Source organism: Pyrgilauda ruficollis, unplaced genomic scaffold (genome assembly GCF_017590135.1).
Source record: "Pyrgilauda ruficollis isolate IOZ18807 unplaced genomic scaffold, ASM1759013v1 scaffold17, whole genome shotgun sequence".
NCBI lineage: Eukaryota > Metazoa > Chordata > Aves > Passeriformes > Passeridae > Pyrgilauda > Pyrgilauda ruficollis.
Genome location: NW_024515875.1, coordinates 10,191,755 through 10,208,551, shown reverse-complemented (window position 1 = coordinate 10,208,551; position 16,797 = coordinate 10,191,755). Strand labels below are relative to the sequence as shown.

Below are 16,797 nucleotides of genomic sequence, written 5' to 3'. Positions count from 1 at the left end.
GTTATCAGATAACATCCCAGTGGCAGGTCCAACGATTGCTTACGTGGTAAGGTAATATTAGGAAAGGAAAATATTTAATGTATTTTTAGCTTGTTATAATATAGTTTGGCAGCTGAAAAGCCAGGAAGCAAGCCAGTACCCTGTAACCAGCAGGCCCTGTGCAGCCCACCACCACTGCACCAGAGACAATAAAGCCTAGGGCAGCCCTTAGCTGAAGCTGTGTTCACAGGTTGATCTCACAACCTAACAACTCATTACAAAAGGGTTTTTGTGCTCTGCATTTAGCCATGTGAAAGAATAAATCAGAAGTATTCCAACTCTCATAGTGCTCATCTCACTGGTAACTGCTGTAACAAGCTGACCCCTGGTCTCAAAAATAGGTGCAAAGCTAAGGTACAAACATGCTCTATTTTAATTTCTGGCTACTGGGACAGCCCCCTAAGGCAAGGACAAACATGCTGGTATGAAGTCCTTGGAATTGCTGACAGAAAGAGCAAAAAATGCTGAGGTGGCTTTAAGCCACATGTGATTCCTCCCTCCAAATGTAAGACAACCAGGATATATCATGCCTACACCTCTTCATCTCCTTGCTTTCAAGCACATGAGCTGGGTGACAGGTGAGTAAATCACTGCTGTTTAAGAGCTGCCATCAGCATAAGCCATTCAGCCTCAGATCCTCTGAGACTTTACATGGATGTGACTTGCCCCAGAGTTTCTTCCTCTCACCATCTGCAGCTTCAGTGCTCTGAGCTGCATGGTGTCATCTCATACCCTTATATATATTTATGAATTAGAAACTTTAAAGTTTGTTTTTTTTATAAACTGGTATTTTAATTCCAGATCCTGCTGGTTTCATCAAAGCTGGGTGGATATGTGACATTTCTGAATAAACATTTGAGGAAATGCAAGCTTTCCTTTTATACCCTGAAATGTTTGTTGGGAAATTGCATGGGGGCTACGGGAAACTTTTGGGAGTAGATGTGCACTGCAGCTAAAGAGGAGTGAGTTCTCACTGCAGAGAGACAAGATGAGGACAGCAAGAGTGGCCACATGCCTAGGACTGATGAGGAGCAAGCCATGGTTATCCAGCCTATGAGGAGAGAGAGAATAGATAAAAGTACTAAAATAAGATACTGTCTGTGGTGATAGGAAGAAATACAGTGGGTTCTAGTTACATGAAGTTTAAGGATGTGCTGTAGCACTTTCCTTGTAGGAACTGTGGAATTCAGTTTTGATTTTCTAGAGATGGAGCCATCCTACTGTAATAGGAAAAATTATACTTTCTGGGGAAAAAGCCTGGGGCAGCAGCAGCATAAACATGGTGTCTTCCTTGCTTTCAAGCCAAAATTTTCTGTGCTACCTGAATTTTCCAAGATAGTTTTGCCTAACAAATCAAACTGAATTACTTGGCCAGGTTAGAGATTTGACTAATAAAAATAACTGTGTAAATGTGACAATATTGGAGAGCATTTAATTTACTGCCACACGTGCCAGTTCCAAAAAGCTAGTGTGTATTCTGAAATGAGGAGCTGGCTGATCTCAAAGCTGAGGATAACTACAAATATGCCCTCCAGAAAGGACAATCCTGGTACTACCCTGCAGAGTCTGGTTCCAGCACTAACTTTTCCAGATCTAAAAAAATTAGTGCAGTTCCTAAGAGGTACAAATCCCAAAAATACTGCAAAATGGTCAGTAGTGATGGGGACAAAGGTAGCAAGGGCAATAGAGATTGCTTGGTAACCTGCAAGCATGCAAACATGCTTCATTCAAGAGACTAAGTTTTCTGCTCTGTTTATCCCTTTTTGTGGTGTGTTAAGAGCTAAGGACAAATTTCCCCTCATCCATCTTCTTCATACATTTAATTGTTTTACAGGTTTTTATCTCCCCTTTCTGTGCCTCTCAAAGTGAATAGCACCAATAGTTTAATTTATCTTTTAGTGGGAACTTTTCCAGATTCTTAATAATTTCTTTAAACACAAGTCTGCACAGAGTATTCCAGACACATCCATGTGATACAATTATCTAAAGATATTACCATTTTTTCCACATTATCCCTACTGCCATATGACCTACATCCTAGTGCTTTGCCCATTTGTTTGGCCCAAGCTTTATGTGGAGCAAGGGACACACCAAAATCGATACTTGGTGTGCTGGATGCAGCTGTTTCATACAGGGATTGAATGACTTTCTAATCTGCACAATGATGGCTTTCAGCTGCCACGCAGACTGGCGGGTTTGATGTCGCACCCAGCTGCAGATGCCTGGTGCAGATGAATCTCGTGGTCCATGAGCTTTAGTTGCACGTGTTGCATTGAAGGACAGCACATCAGCAAGTCCCTGCAGGTCTGTGACCTGAGTGGTCACCATGTTGTCCTACCAAGGGAAAGAACATGCTGCTTCTCTTAGTGAAATCCCCTGGCTTGTGAACAAAACCTCTCTCTTGGAGTGCACAATCCAAAAGCATCCGCAGCTTTGCAAGAGTGAGCACCATGCTGGACACAATCACAGCGGATCTGCAGCCAGTTTTGAAAGAAAGAAATCCCCCCTGAGAAAAACCTTTGCACGAAATGCTCCAAAAATGGCAATCCAGGAGCAGCTGACGTTCTGGGGAATGGTATCACCCACACTACAGTCTACTTGCTGCTGGTGAGAAAGGGGGCTTGGGGTTATTGAATGCATATGGCAGTGAGACATGTGGAAAGCCAAGAATCTATTAAAGCTTTTAATTGGAATATATTTTCAAAATTTAGATTGAACCTCATCCAGATTCTCATTATTAAAAATTTGTGGCTCAGTTTCTTGATTTTAAAAGGGAACATAAAAAATAAAAAAAAAAGAGGGAGAGGGAAAAAGAAAATCAGAGTTCCAGTAACTCTGCATTATGTCACTAAGAGTAAAAGAGCTATTGCTGGCTCATTTGTGATATCCAGTTTCCCACAGGACATTGTGATGAGCAGATCACTATCAGTGACTATAAGTTTTGCGAGCACATATGAGACTAAAAAGGCAATATTAGAAGAGTGATCAGTATCTAATCCTTCCTACAAAAGCTGATGACTTCTCAGGAAATGAAATCAAAGGTACCCTGGCAGTTGGTAGGAAGAAGTACCTCCCAAGCAGGACTTCAGGACCAATGTGAGAGTCACACAATGTCATCTATCACGAGGCTTGCAGTACATAAAAATTCACTTCATAATTAAATTACTGGTTTATGCATAAATAACAAATCTGCAAGAGTCAAACATCTTAAACGTGACTGGTCAGCTCTCAAAGCACCTTTCCTTACAAATGGGCTCTCTTCTTGAATAAATGCTTTTGCCAAGGATCCACCAAAGGGTAGATTCAGTAGATTCAACCCTTCTCCATCAGCTTGAGCATCTGCATTGATCTTGGACTGGAGGTAGAGAGTAGAAAGCACACTTCTTAGAGGGTCTGCAAAATTAGCATTAATAGTTCTTGAGATCAGCATTGGAAAATATCTACAAGGGTACTGTAGGGAAAGAGGGCTGTGTTCCTTGCTGGTGAGACAGCTGGTGCTATCTCTAGAGCAGCATGCATGTACAAACTGATTGAGTACAGGTCCCACTGTCCCCTTCTGACAGGGGAATGTCTTAAACCCCGCAGTCTTGCGTCAACGAGGATATGCACAAAAGGCTCCCTCTCCTTGGTGTGGAAGAGATTCAAACGTCTCATTTACTGCTGGAAAGGAACAATGTTTTCTCGTAGTAACGATGTTTCCAGACAGACCCTAAGTCTGCATGGGCTATCAGCAGATGTGAGACAGATACCCTGAGCTGAGGTGTTGCTGCTTTTCCAGCTTCTCTGTCTGTAAACATTACCCTTTCTGGGCAGGCATCACCTCTCTCTTGCCAAAGTTTGTCTGTACTGCCTGTAACTCAGTATAATACTCTTCCCTCACGGGGGTGGTGCTCAGAGAGCTGCCCTGACTGCACCCATATGAAAACAAAATCCTGAATACACAAATGTGTACTGGCATCAAGTTGAAGGAAGACTGAACCCTCCAGAACTTCATCTGAAGGCATCACAAGTGCCTAGAGGCAGAAAGAAGTACATAACTATTGTAATCCTTTTGGCCTTATCGGAGATCCTAGATCCCAAAAATAATGTCTCCCGAAAGAGTGGAATTGCTTGTGCAAAGGGAGTTTGAACCACCTGCAAATGCATCTGATTGGCCCCTTGCCTCCCAAAGGCAGCCATCAGTTCTGTCAGCAATGCCACCAGGATAATCTGGATTCTGCTTCCATTTCAAAATCAATTGTAAACAGTCTAGGCTATTGGCAGAGGTCAGATAGCTGGGTGTGGACTCAATTATCTGCTTGATTCTTTTGACCTTGAAGAGGAGATTGGAAACAGCAGTTGTTGCCAGAGTTATTGGGATCTAATGCTGGTTTCTGCTCCGTACTTCAAATTGCTCATAGATTGCCTCATTTAAACAAAGCACTGGGGAAAACACAGTTCCAGCTTCTTCCAGGTTGAGCTGCAGACAGTTTTCCTTTAGAGAAGGGACATTTTTGGTACTTCATTGGAAAATTAAAATGCCCTCCCAGATGTGACACAAGAAGCTGGAAGTCAGAGTCTGTGCCACTTCCTGATGACCTGAAAGGAGCCTGAAGTGCTCTGTTCCTCCAGAGAGGTGTTTACCCTGAGTGCCAGTGACTGAAGCCTAAGTTTCTGTTATCTGGTGAGTGGTGATCAGATTTCACATGAATGACTAGAGGTGGGCAATGATGCTTTGAAGATTTGAACAGTTTCCTAAGAGTAGCACATAATTTTCTTATGAATAGAAAATTACATGTTCCTTGAACTCGCCACAGTACGTCGATGTTTTTCCTCAGCTGTCTTGGTGCTCTGGATATGGATGAGAATGAAAATCACATCTCCTGAATCACATTCTTTGTCCACATTAGAAAAAAGGTCGGTTTTTACCATTAGATCTTGAAAATATTTTTTCTTGAAGGATGACCAAGGCAATTTCTGTCTCTAACTTTCTGACTGCTGTTTGCCTTGAAGAAATTTGTAAGATGTAAAGTGAAGTAAAGTATTATTCTGAGTTGTTCTAGATCTGCCATTAATTCCAATGATTCTTGTAATTTGAGGCAAACTTATTTAAAAAGTCCTTCTCTATAATTTGCTAACTTTAACCAAAATTTCCTTTCATTCCTCACTTTTGTGCCATACAGTACATACTTTCCCCCTTAAATCTATTGCTGTAATTATCTTCTTTTTTTATGTCTCTGTGAGCTGTATCCCGAGGAACTACAAAGCACTCTTTATGTTTCCTCTACAACCCAGCAACTTGGCAAGAAATAGGATTTGAGTCTCATTTGGGCCTTTTAAAGATTTTACCAGCGGATTCATAATTTGATAATTGGCCAAGGGCTCTAGAGAGAAAAAAGGCAGTTACATTTTGTGAAGACAGAAATGGCTCTCATTCCCATGAAGGTGGGAAGTTTTCATTCCTAAAAATAGGGAAGGAGTGAAGAGAGAGAGAGTCCAGCATGTCACAGAGCAGGTGGCCTTGCCCTCTCTTGGTGAGAAGACAAGGAACAGGCATCAAAGCCATTTAGTTTTCCAAGGAGGTGAAGAGGGAACTCAGAGGGGTAGTTTTAGGTTTGAATTTTGGAAAGCTAGGATTGGGAGCAGAGACCTTGGGCTGCCAGTTGTACTTGCAAGGAAAAAGTTGCCATGATAGGTGAGAGCAGGAGTGACAGCTGATATTGTGGCATTTAGATGTCTGAAGGCATCAAGCAGGACTGAGGCATGTGCTGCTTGAAGCAGAAATGGATCCAGGTTTGTGCTACGCCTGGCTCCAAATGGACATGAGATCAGATAGTTAGGATGGCACACTCTGGCCTCATAATCTGTCTGTCAGACCACCTGGCAATCTGCACAAACCCTCCCTCCTGACCTCATTACTCCCTCGGATTCCCATCCTTGGGCTATTAACAAATTTAATTTTTATTGTGCGACCAAAGGTGAAGTAACTTGGAAGGCAGAGAGTAAATCTCATATGCCATACTTACTGTGCATGCGTGTGGAAGTGCACAGGATGATAGCAGGTTTTACCTTTTTGTTCAAATTTATTTTCCTGTAATGCATGCCATTACATTTATTTATTGTTGTGTTGGAGGACGGGACACTGCAAAACACTGGTAAGAGTTGCCCTTTCCTGTACTTTAGAAAGACCTTGTACACATGTATCCAAGACTGCAGAGTCCTCACAAAAACCAGACATTTCAGAAACGACTTGGAGTACATCTGCATGGGCAGGCTCCTCTGTGCTCCTTGCTGGCCAGACACATGCCAGCTCCTGGCCAGCTCCATTTGGAAAGCTGGAGAGTTGCATTATCATGGATCTGTGCCCAAGTGAATATAAACTACCTCTCAGGAGGGTTTATTTGCCCAAGTTAAGTGCCAGGAGAAGAGTTGTGAGCCAGGTGAATGACTAGTGCCCACAGTCCCTTTTTTCTGAGCCCCAGGTGCTTGGACACATGTCTATCATATGATGAAGATGCCAACATCTTGGGCAGGTGTCAGAAGAGGGGCTGTGGCTCCTCCAGGTGAGATTGAGCACCTATCAACTCAAGCATCAGGTCCTGTTCACATGTGGCGGTGGAAGGAGATGGCCTGGCTGAGGCTGTGGGCTGGACACTGTCCTGTGGCCATGGGCTGGCCAGGCTGACCCCGTGGATCATGTCTGGCCACAAGCTAAACTAGCTTGTTAGGTGGGAGTGGGCTAAATTCTTGCACTCACATAATAACTTTGTGCTGCCTGACCCATCAAAATGTAAAATCTTAATGCAAACCACCTTGCTGTTCCCATCCTTGTCAGAAAGTAAGGCACATGCAGCCAGGACATGCAGCTACATCTATTTGCAATGTGACTGTGAATAGAGGTCACCCCTGTGTGAGACCAGCCATGCTGAGAACTGCAGGCTGTGACCAAGTTGCCCAAACTTCTCTAAAGCTCTTGTCACTCTGGTGAGACTCTGCCATTGCACAGGGTATGGCATTCATGCTCAGGTATGTTGTGCTGACAGCAGCTCTGCACTGAGCAAGGACTTCAGGGACCAAGAGGCTTATATGGAGGCACTGCAGGTGATGGTAGCATCCAATGCCTGGAAAGATTAGCAAGGAAAATATGCTGCAGTGAGTGGAGGCCAAAGTTTGATTTATGTGCACCTTTCAGATAAAGGAGGTTGGGATAAATTGAGGGTCAAGTGAATAGTATGGTGTCATTCGTAAGAGAGATCCCAGAAATTTTTCCATGCACAATTGCTTCAGACTCCCTTGGCACTGATGCTCTCCCCGCTATCTTGCTGTTGCCAGAAAGCTCCTTTGGCAAATGCTGGCTGCTGGCAGATGCATTTTCCATCTACACTGCAGTGTTAGAAGTTCTCTACGTGACCTGCCTTCTGTGGAAGAGGTCCCTGTAGCATTTCAGATGCCCTGGCACACTGAATGTTTCCAGAATATTCCAACCCTTCATTTTAAGGCACATCATACGTTATGGACTATGTATGTTTGGACTGCAGTTTGCCCTGAAATTGTCCTTAACACAAGCTCCATCTAGGTAAAAGCAAAAGCAAGGATTTATTGGGAACATACGGGAAGACAGCACCATTACTGTGGCATAGATGGACACATGTGACAGGAAGGAAATACCAGTCATAAGCCATTTGAGATGATATTTTAATGGCACTTCTTGTTGGTACCCAAAGGAAAAACTGTAATTTCTTCCCTAATCCTTGTGGGCATGTATCTGACACTGGCACACAGACAGCATTTCTATTTGGTGCCACAAGAGTGACAAGAAGAGGAAGGTTTGCCTTTACATCCCACCCATTCCGTCTCCCTGTCTTCCACCATGATTTCATTCTTTTTCCATACTTCTTGGTCCCAGTTTGCAAATTTTTACTTCTCTTGCACTTGATCGTACTCCAGTTCCCCTCATTGAAAATGTTTCTTTTCTTTTGAAAAGGTCAACTTTGTTATCACTTGTATGCCCAGAGAACAAGCTCCTTTCAGGATGACAGTATTGCTTGGCTAAACCCTGGACAGAATAGCAGGACACTGTGGGGACAGACACTTTCCCCTGCCATCTGGGGCAGGGTTCAGATAAAAAGGAGGGGCCTTTGAAATTCTGAACCTTCTATTTTATACAAATGTATAAATGTGACTCAATAACTGCACATATGTGGAACCAATGCCTGCAGAGCCAAAAAAATGATCTTCTGGGGGCTCCTCAAAATAGTAATTAATCACTCTGGAATCATGGTAAGTGTGGAGGTGAGAGATGCTGTGATATTGCTGGTAAATGCTTTTGGTGTTGGCAACTATTTCCAGGGGAAATGGTGGGTAGAGAAAAGGAACAGAGGACAGCTATCGAGGGATTAATTTTATTCTTGCTTAAATGTGGTTTCAGTTGACTTAAACCAGACCTAACATAGTTTTGTGTATCAGTTTAACTAGATTGGTTTCTATCCATGCCTTCCATTGAAACGACACACACATCTGTTTTTCCAAGACTGTGGTATGGTGTGGATATATTTACTGGGCTTGCTGCCATCTCTAGGGGTATTTGGCTGACTTTGTAATGACTACAGAACAAGTTATAACTTCACAAAAGTCCAGGTTGTGTATGGCTCATACTTAGGGCCGCCAGCAAAGATGGCTAAGAAATGTTCTTCAGAGGAGAGTGGAGCTGGTCTGAGGAGAATGAGCTGAGACAGGCCTTGCTTTGTATTATTTCCTGTTCCACTTAGAGGTGCAAAGATTACTCTGCAAATGATCAGGAACTTCCTGCTTCTGCATTATGCTCTGTTGCAGCAGAAGTGCGGTGTGCCCTGTGCTTGTGGTTTTTGGTGGTGGAAAAGCATTCTTGAAAGAGAATTGTCAGGTTTGGTACTTGCTCACGTTGATGGATTTCTTACCTCCTTATCATTTTGACGCTACAGAGAAAAGGAAAAATCTTTTTTACTCTGTTTCCTAACTGTTGTGTTGCCACTTCAGGGTTTTCCTTTTGGCCTGCAAATAGGGATTATTCAAAGCAGAATCACTTAATCCTTCTTTGGAGGTGACCTGAAATGTGCAATTCTCAGTTTTGGAACCATTAAGCAACCCTTGAAACTGCTAACAAGCAAAACTTGTTATTCTTGTAAATGCTTCTCTTTTGTGCTTTGGAATGAATGACAAACTGTGTAGCCAAAGCCTCAGTTATGGGTGCCACTGGATTGTAGCTTCTCAACAGATGAATTAAGTCTAATGATCCCCAGTTTAAATGCAAATTAGATGAGCAGATCTCTCTGTACCCTCCTCTCACATCTTAAGGATCATTATTCCAAGAAGCAGGATGAAGGATTCACTCCTTTACTCTTTCTAGATTGTCTTCTGAGTATCTTGGACAGTCATGTAAGTCACAGGCAGATGTTCACACTGTAATACATCCTCTAGAGAAAGTGAGAGTGATATTTCCATATCTGTGACCATGTTAAAAACTCAAAGCTTCAAATATTAATACTAGAATTAATAGAAAAAAACCAAAGAAAACATAAAGCTTTAAAGTTTCAAAACAAGCTTGTCAAAGTTAAGAACTTGCTTGTTAGAAAATTCTTGTAAGCAAACAAATTTGGAAAATTCAGGAATAGGTAGGAATTCACAGTCTGAACTTGTGCTTTGTAACTCTGGTTGTTCATTTTAGTAAGGGAACTCAGTTGGCTGTTTACAGTGGTAACTGATGTGCACTTTTCTCCTACTGAGTTGTAAAGTTTAGCTCTGGGGCAAAGGAAGACTGAAATTAAGTAGTATCTAATAATTTATTCTATATATTTTATTCCAAACAGATCATTAAATACTCATCCATGTATACATATGCATTTTTACTTATTCTCTAGACACTGTCAGCAAGGGAGTCACTTTCTGCAGTTTGTTAATGAAATAAATGGTGTAAAGAGTCAAAAGCAGGATTACTGTGGGTTAAATACATCTCACTTTGTGCTGTATTTGTTTTGTGATTGTTTGACCTCCATGTTTTGGGCTTGGATAACTGGAAGATGGCAAATTAATACAGCTGTCTGCTGGTTCTCCCTGTTGGAGGTTGTGCTCTTTACAGTAGGGCTAACAAAAAAATGATGTCTGTAGTTGTACTCAATCTCACCTTTATCAGAAATTTCAACTAAAACAGGCTGCAGTGGAACTAACTGTGCAGAGGCCAACCCTCCCTTCTGCTGACCCTACTGCAGTATGGACAACCTGTAAAAGAGACACAGGGACAAAGGCTGAAGGAGGTGCCATCTTTACTTCCCACAGCCAAAATAGCCCAAGGTTGTCTGACAGAGACATTAAATGAACTAGGAAAGTGTAGCCTTTAAAATAAATGCTAAATTAGAAACTTACACAACAATCCTTTAAACTCTGGAGCTAAAATATGTGAGCAAGTTTGAGCATTTCTGTATTGCCGAGAAGTGAAAGCAGAGTCCATGGTGGCATTTGAAAATTCAGTTTCTCTCATTTACTTTAATGGAGACTTGATGCAATGCTTCTCTTTTGTGCTTTGGAATGAATGACAAAAGGAGTCAGTGGCTCAGCAATAACTGGTAAGCATTCCTCCCCATGGCTGGTAATGGGAATGACTGCTTTGACTTGGCAACACAGAAAATTGCCTTTTGTTAGTGTTGCCTGGGTCAACAGCAATCACTCCAGGCTGTGCTTACCCAGTGCTGTTTTTCTTCCTTTTTTCTGAATATGGGTAAAAAAAAAATATTTAAAAAATCACAAATATTATTATTGTCTCAAGATTATATTTTTTAGTCCCCATTCTGTTTCACCCTAGATGTGTCAAAGAGTCAGATATATTCTCACTTTCATTCTTACCATCATATACTGGCACAGAACACATCTTTCTAGTGCATTTCTTAACCACTAGCATCACCTATTCTTTTTTCATCAAGCAACACTGCATTAAATTATTAAATTATTCTTTTTTTTTTTTTTTTTTTTTTTTTTTTTTTTTTTTTAGCAGAAGTCCTAGACTGGTCTCAAAATGCTGCTGGATTTTTTTTCCATAAGGTGATACATGAAAAAGTTGTCCTTTATTTTTGATCCTCAGTGTGCAGTCTCTGCCTTGGTGAAATTTCATGTGCCCATTCCAACACCGTCTTTTCAATACCCTTTGCCTCTCATCTGTAATCTTCTACCTTGTTGGAAATGCTCCTTCCCAGGTCCTCTGGGTCTGTTTATTCCCTGGTCAAATTTTTGTCGCCAACATATCTTTGGTCCTTTTACAAGAGTCTCCAGTGTTGGTTGCCCTAATGCAGAAAGGGAATCTCATACAAAGAGAATAATCAAATGAAAATAAAAGTTTTCACATCAGAAAACTGAATTCTTTTAAGCACAGAACGGATTTTCCTGGTTGTTCAAGGAAGCTTCCTCCAATTCAGTATTTTGCCTACAAACAATCACTTCTTAAGCTCAAAATTGTGCCGTCATCTTTCTCATAGCACTTACTTTCAGTTTGCTACCATTCTTGGTAGTATTAGACAGTATTATTTTCCCAGGTCAGAACATGTGAGCATCCCTGCTGTGCAGAATGGTCAATTCCATCATTCATAGCATAAATATTGTATAATGTGCTGATACTACTGACATGCATATATATCAATATTTTGTTAACATCAGTGGTACAACATATGGAATCCCTTTTAAATTTTACGCACATGATTGAAAATCCTGACACATCCCCTTTCTGCACTCTGTGGAGCAGGATAAGGCTTGAAACTGTGTCCCTTCATTTTAGTGTTACTTCTGGCTTGAATCAGTGCTGCTGCACCGTGAGCCAGCTGACAAAAATGCTGAATAGTGCAGAAGTCCAACACGCTTTCAGCCACTTCCCACCACAAGCCCCCGAGCAGATGATAGAGCGCATTTGCAGTGGGACCATGCAGTTCACTGTCTGGTGGTCTTCCTGCAGACCAGGAGAGAGGAGAAATTACAAATTACTTTTTGTTTTGTTTTGTTTTGTTTTAATTTTATTTTTTTCCCTAAAGGTAACTACATAAACATGCCTGGAAATGGCAGATCTGTTGACTGATGGAGCCATCTTTCCTCGCAGCTTTTCCCAATGTGTTGGGTTACTCTGTGGCAGGCTTGCTTCCCTCTCCCATTTTAAAAGGGAATAAAACGCATGTTGAAAAACAAAGTTGTAACAAAAAAGCAGAAGGAAAGACCAAGGGATGCTTTTAATAAAGTGAGGGCCCTTGCCAAGAAAGGCTGAGTTTTCTAGTGGCCATTTTACCACCCCTGCTTCTTTATTGAACTAAGCTGTTTTCCAATGAGGCCGTCTCATTTTGCAGATGTGGTTCTGGGTGCTGAACATCCTCCCATGTGTTTTGTTTTGCAGGAGGCAGCACAGGAACATCCCCGACCACCTCCAGCACGGGGACCCCATCACCATCCGCTTCTTCTCACCTTCTCTCTCCATCCTGCTCTCCTCCAGCCTTCCATCTGGCCCCCAACACTTTCAATGTTGGCTGCCGGGAGAGTCAGCTTTGCAACCTCAACCTGTCTGATTATCCTCCTTGCGCCAGGAGCAACATGGCAGCACTGCAGAGCTACCCAGGCCTGAGCGACGGGGGCTACAACCGGCTGCAGAGCAGCACCGCTTCTGCCTCGCAGCCCTCCGAAACCTTCATGCCTCAGAGGACTCCCTCCTTGATCTCAGGAATGCCGGCTCCTTCCTCCCTGCCCAGCAACAGCAAGATGGAGGCGTACAGTGGCCAGCTGGGATCTTTCCCCAGCTCCCAGTTTCAGTATGTCATGCAAGCAGGCAGCCCTGCCTCCACCTCCTCCTCTTCACACATGTTTGGTGGTGGCCACATGCAGCAGAGCTCCTACAATGCCTTCTCCCTGCACAATCCCTACAACCTCTATGGATACAATTTCCCTGCTTCCCCCAGGCTGGCGGCAAGCCCAGAGAAACTCACCACCTCCCAAAGCACTTTACTCTGCTCTTCCCCCTCCAGTGGGGCCTTTGGAGAGAGGCAATACCTTTCCACAGGGATGGATCACGGGATGCACATGATCAGCCCTCCCTCCAGCAACCAGCAGACGGCCGCGGCCTGTGACAACAGGCAGTACGGGGCGGTTCAGGGCTCCTCCTCACAGATGTCTGTGCACATGGTCTAACAAGCCTTGCCTCTCCTTGGCATTGAAGGCAGCCAGGCCTTCGTCGTTCCCAGGGGTGAACCCATCCCAGTACTCTTTTGCCTTCAAACTTATAGTGGAACTAGTATTGTAACGATAAACAAGAACATAAGCCATCTAGGTGTGTGCCCCAGAACCTTCTGGAGAGCCTCGACTGACAGCCATCGCAGCTTGTTGTAGCCCGGGGCCCTCAGACTGGCACGGAGCATCTGCTTTTTCCGGACATTGCAGAGAAGAGGGCGTGACTTTAACGAGGAGTGGGAGAGAAGCAGCTGAATTTACTGTTTTATGCATTAACTTTAGGCAGTGTGAGCTTTCAGTGTGGAGGGATCCGTTCCCTGTGCTGTCTCCTCCAAGTGCTGAAGAAGGGCAGTCTCCCAGGGCTTCATCCTGTGAAGCTGCACTGCCCATGGCTCTGAAGACCTCCCCCTTCCCAGACAGTTCCTCACTGCCAGTGGCTCAGCCCATTTCTGAAACCAGCAAGGCCTGTGGGTCTTTCTTCCACTGTAGCACAGGAATGGCGCTGCTGGGCTGGAGTTTCTTCTGAAGAGATTTCTCATTTTCACCGTGGCTCTGCCCAACCGGCTGTTTCCTTATGGAGGTCGAGCTCACCAGCACCCAGCCTGCAGGTGGAGATGGGAGAGAGAGGAGAGAAAAGTTTTAGCTCACAAATGAGCCTCAGACAAAGCGGGGATGGAACTTTGGAAAGGTGAATGGGGGGAGGGGCTCAGCTCCTGCTGACCTGACTGGAAGTAATGCAGCGAAACAGAATGGATGACGGCCTTTGTGGGGAATGTGTCTCCCACAGCGCTCATCCCAGTGGGAAGAACCTGTCCAGACTGAGCTCATGGGGAAGAGTGATGAGAAAAGAGAGCTCTACAGGAGTGCAGCTGACCTTGCATGTGAGAGTTGCCGTAGAAAACCATTAGCATTTCAGAAACAGTGAGGTTGAGTATTTGCCAACCTTCCACCTGCCACATGGTCTCTGTTTAACCAAATAGATCATTGCCTTTTAACATCTTTCTTTTCTGGTTTTTTTTTTCCCCTTGTTCTTTTTTTTCTTGTTTTTCTCTTCAAATCCTTTAAAAATAAGAAAACAATTGTAGCTTGGTGCAAGCTATGCATTTAAGTGGTGTGAAAATGCAAATACCAAGTAACAGAATACAGATATTATTGAGAGTTGTTGTGAGGTGTTGTAGATAAATGTATTTATATGCCTAGTGGGGTATTCAATATTATGAATATAAAAGAGGGCAATAAAAATGGTATGTAAAATATGTATGAAGAAAAAGCTGTATAAAGATTTGCCCTATGCACGGAACTCTGTTTCTAAGTGCCAAGCACAGAAAGCGCTAAATAAATCTTTGCAATTGTTCCCTCTGTGTTCTTCTCTGTCTGTGAGGCTTCCTCAGTGGTTTTCTAGAGACAGACATTTTTAAAATACTGTCACATGTATTTGCACAACAGAGGGGGTAGATATGGAAGATATGGTGCCAGATTGTGAAGTCCAGGCAATATTGCAATAAAAATAAAAAATCTGTCTTCTCAAGAAATTTTAAAAATGGAGTCTTTGGAATTTGTAAGTTGCCTTCTTCACAGGAAGTGTATCTTAGAAACAGCTTGAGTTGTTATTTTGATTATTGAAGAAGATCTTCAGAACAATTTTTCACAATCAGTACAGTCAATGACACTTAAAAATAGCAATCTAGTTTATTTATAATTTAAAGAAAAATTTTAAATGTAATTTGGGGGTAGGTGTCAGTTTTTAAATTGCACTATATTTCTAATACGAGATTGAGACATTAACACCAAAAGGTCTGGGAGGCTGAAGCCCCTCCAAACCAGGCTTTAAGTTATGGCTGCAGAGTTTACAGCTTTCCTTGTGTCAATAAACTTCTTTTCCCCTGAATTGAAAAAGCACCAGAAAGGTAGAAAGACCTTTAAAGATCAATTCTGCAAGCATTTCTTTATTTTTGTTTTTACAAGGAAAGATAAATATACCAATGCCATTCCCAGTTCTGTGCCTAGTCTCTCTGACTGTATTCTGGTTTTTACTGTGTCTAGCCTTGGATGCTGCTGAAATGGGTAGAGGGGATTATGGATGGGGACAATCTGTCCTTCACCTTGTTGTCTCTTGTTTACCCCTAATAATGAATTATTGGTTTAATCTTGACCAGGGAGTTTTACAGCCTTTCTAAAATCCTTTCAGAATCTTTCAGAAATGCTGTTCAACCTGCACTTTGATGTTTCCTTTTGGGTTTAATTCCATTTTATAGCAGCAATTTCTACAGGTTAATAGTATGTTGTGTGAACCAGTATTTCCTTCTTCTGGCTCTTTGCATTAGATTGCTCTTTCTTATTTAATCAGTTTAATTCTTGGTGAGTCAGTCTGTATTTCAGCTAGAATAAGAGACTCAACAAAATCAAAATCATTGTCTGTATCAAAATACATATGTCTAATCTGGATTAAACAAAAAAAAAAGAATAAAAAATTATCACTGGAAACAATAACATCAAAAAGGCAAAACACATATGCAGGGCACAACTTCAATATTAGTGTGAAGAGCTGGTATCTAAGCTTCTGTGCATTTTAGTAGGAATCCATGGGTAAGAGCTTTGGAATAGTCACCCAGACTCTTCAGCAGTGTGATCCTTCATGTTATTGAGTACTTTTTTCCCTGATCCAACCATATTCTTCAGAAAATCTTACTGCATTAGTACAAATTGAAATTCCTTTTGGTATGAAGCACATTGACCCCAGGGTGAGCATTCATGGACCTTATTTATGGACATATTTATGTAACTCTTATTGTGACATATATAAAATGAGACAGCTTAGATAGCTAGATAGTAGTTATTCCTTAGTGTTGCTGCAGGGTCAGAATAGTCAGCATCAAAACTGAAAAAAATAGGAAAAAAAAAAATGAGAGGTTTCCCTGTTCCTAGATGTAAAGTTTTAAGTACACAAATAGTACTTGGTGTGAAAGTTGCACTGAGTTTATGAGGATTAAAAACAAGCTAATACTGAAATGGGCAAAAAATATTACACTTTTTCCTTGGCAGTCACTGTGCAAAGAGAAACCGGAGCAGTGTTTGGAGGGCAGTATGAGAAAGAATGAGACAAATTTGTTAAAATTATTTTAGTACTTGTTTAGGTGCACAAGGGCAACACTCCCCTGAGCAGACAACCTGCTTAAGGCCTTGCCACCACCCCAGAAAGACGACGTGAGCATTGAATTTGAAGTGGACCGGGTGTGACAGGAATCTCCTGTACAGCAGTGGCTCTTCTCCCCCTGCCACCCATGTACGGGCACGAGGCCGTTTGCCACTTCGTACTGGACCTTCCCAGAGAGAGGTGACAGCGGGGAAGAATGGGACAGGAGCACTGGGATCCATGTGAGATCGAGCAGGGTCCATCCAGCTGGCCTGGTGGGCAGCCTGGGTTGCAGAACACACAGCAGCCCCCCCGGCAGACTCCCTTTCCTTGGGAGACTGCCCCAACCACAGGGCTTGAGAGCCCTCCTGGCATGGCCCTGCTCTCAGCCAGGAGCCCTTTGATGGCTCATTTGCAAAGCA

At 42.7% G+C, this 16,797-nt stretch overlaps 1 protein-coding gene across 1 annotated transcript in view; it reads left to right on the top strand.

Annotated features, from left to right (window-relative positions):
- TBX15 (T-box transcription factor 15) overlaps nucleotides 1-14,775 on the top strand; it is a 90,770-nt gene extending 75,995 nt beyond the window's left edge. Inside the window, exon 8 of the mRNA XM_041463889.1 lies at nucleotides 12,419-14,775. Within this exon, the coding sequence (XP_041319823.1) occupies nucleotides 12,419-13,203 (785 nt within the window). The 3' untranslated portion in view covers nucleotides 13,204-14,775. The remainder of the gene's footprint in view (nucleotides 1-12,418) is intronic.
- The last annotated feature ends 2,022 nt before the right edge of the window (nucleotides 14,776-16,797 follow it).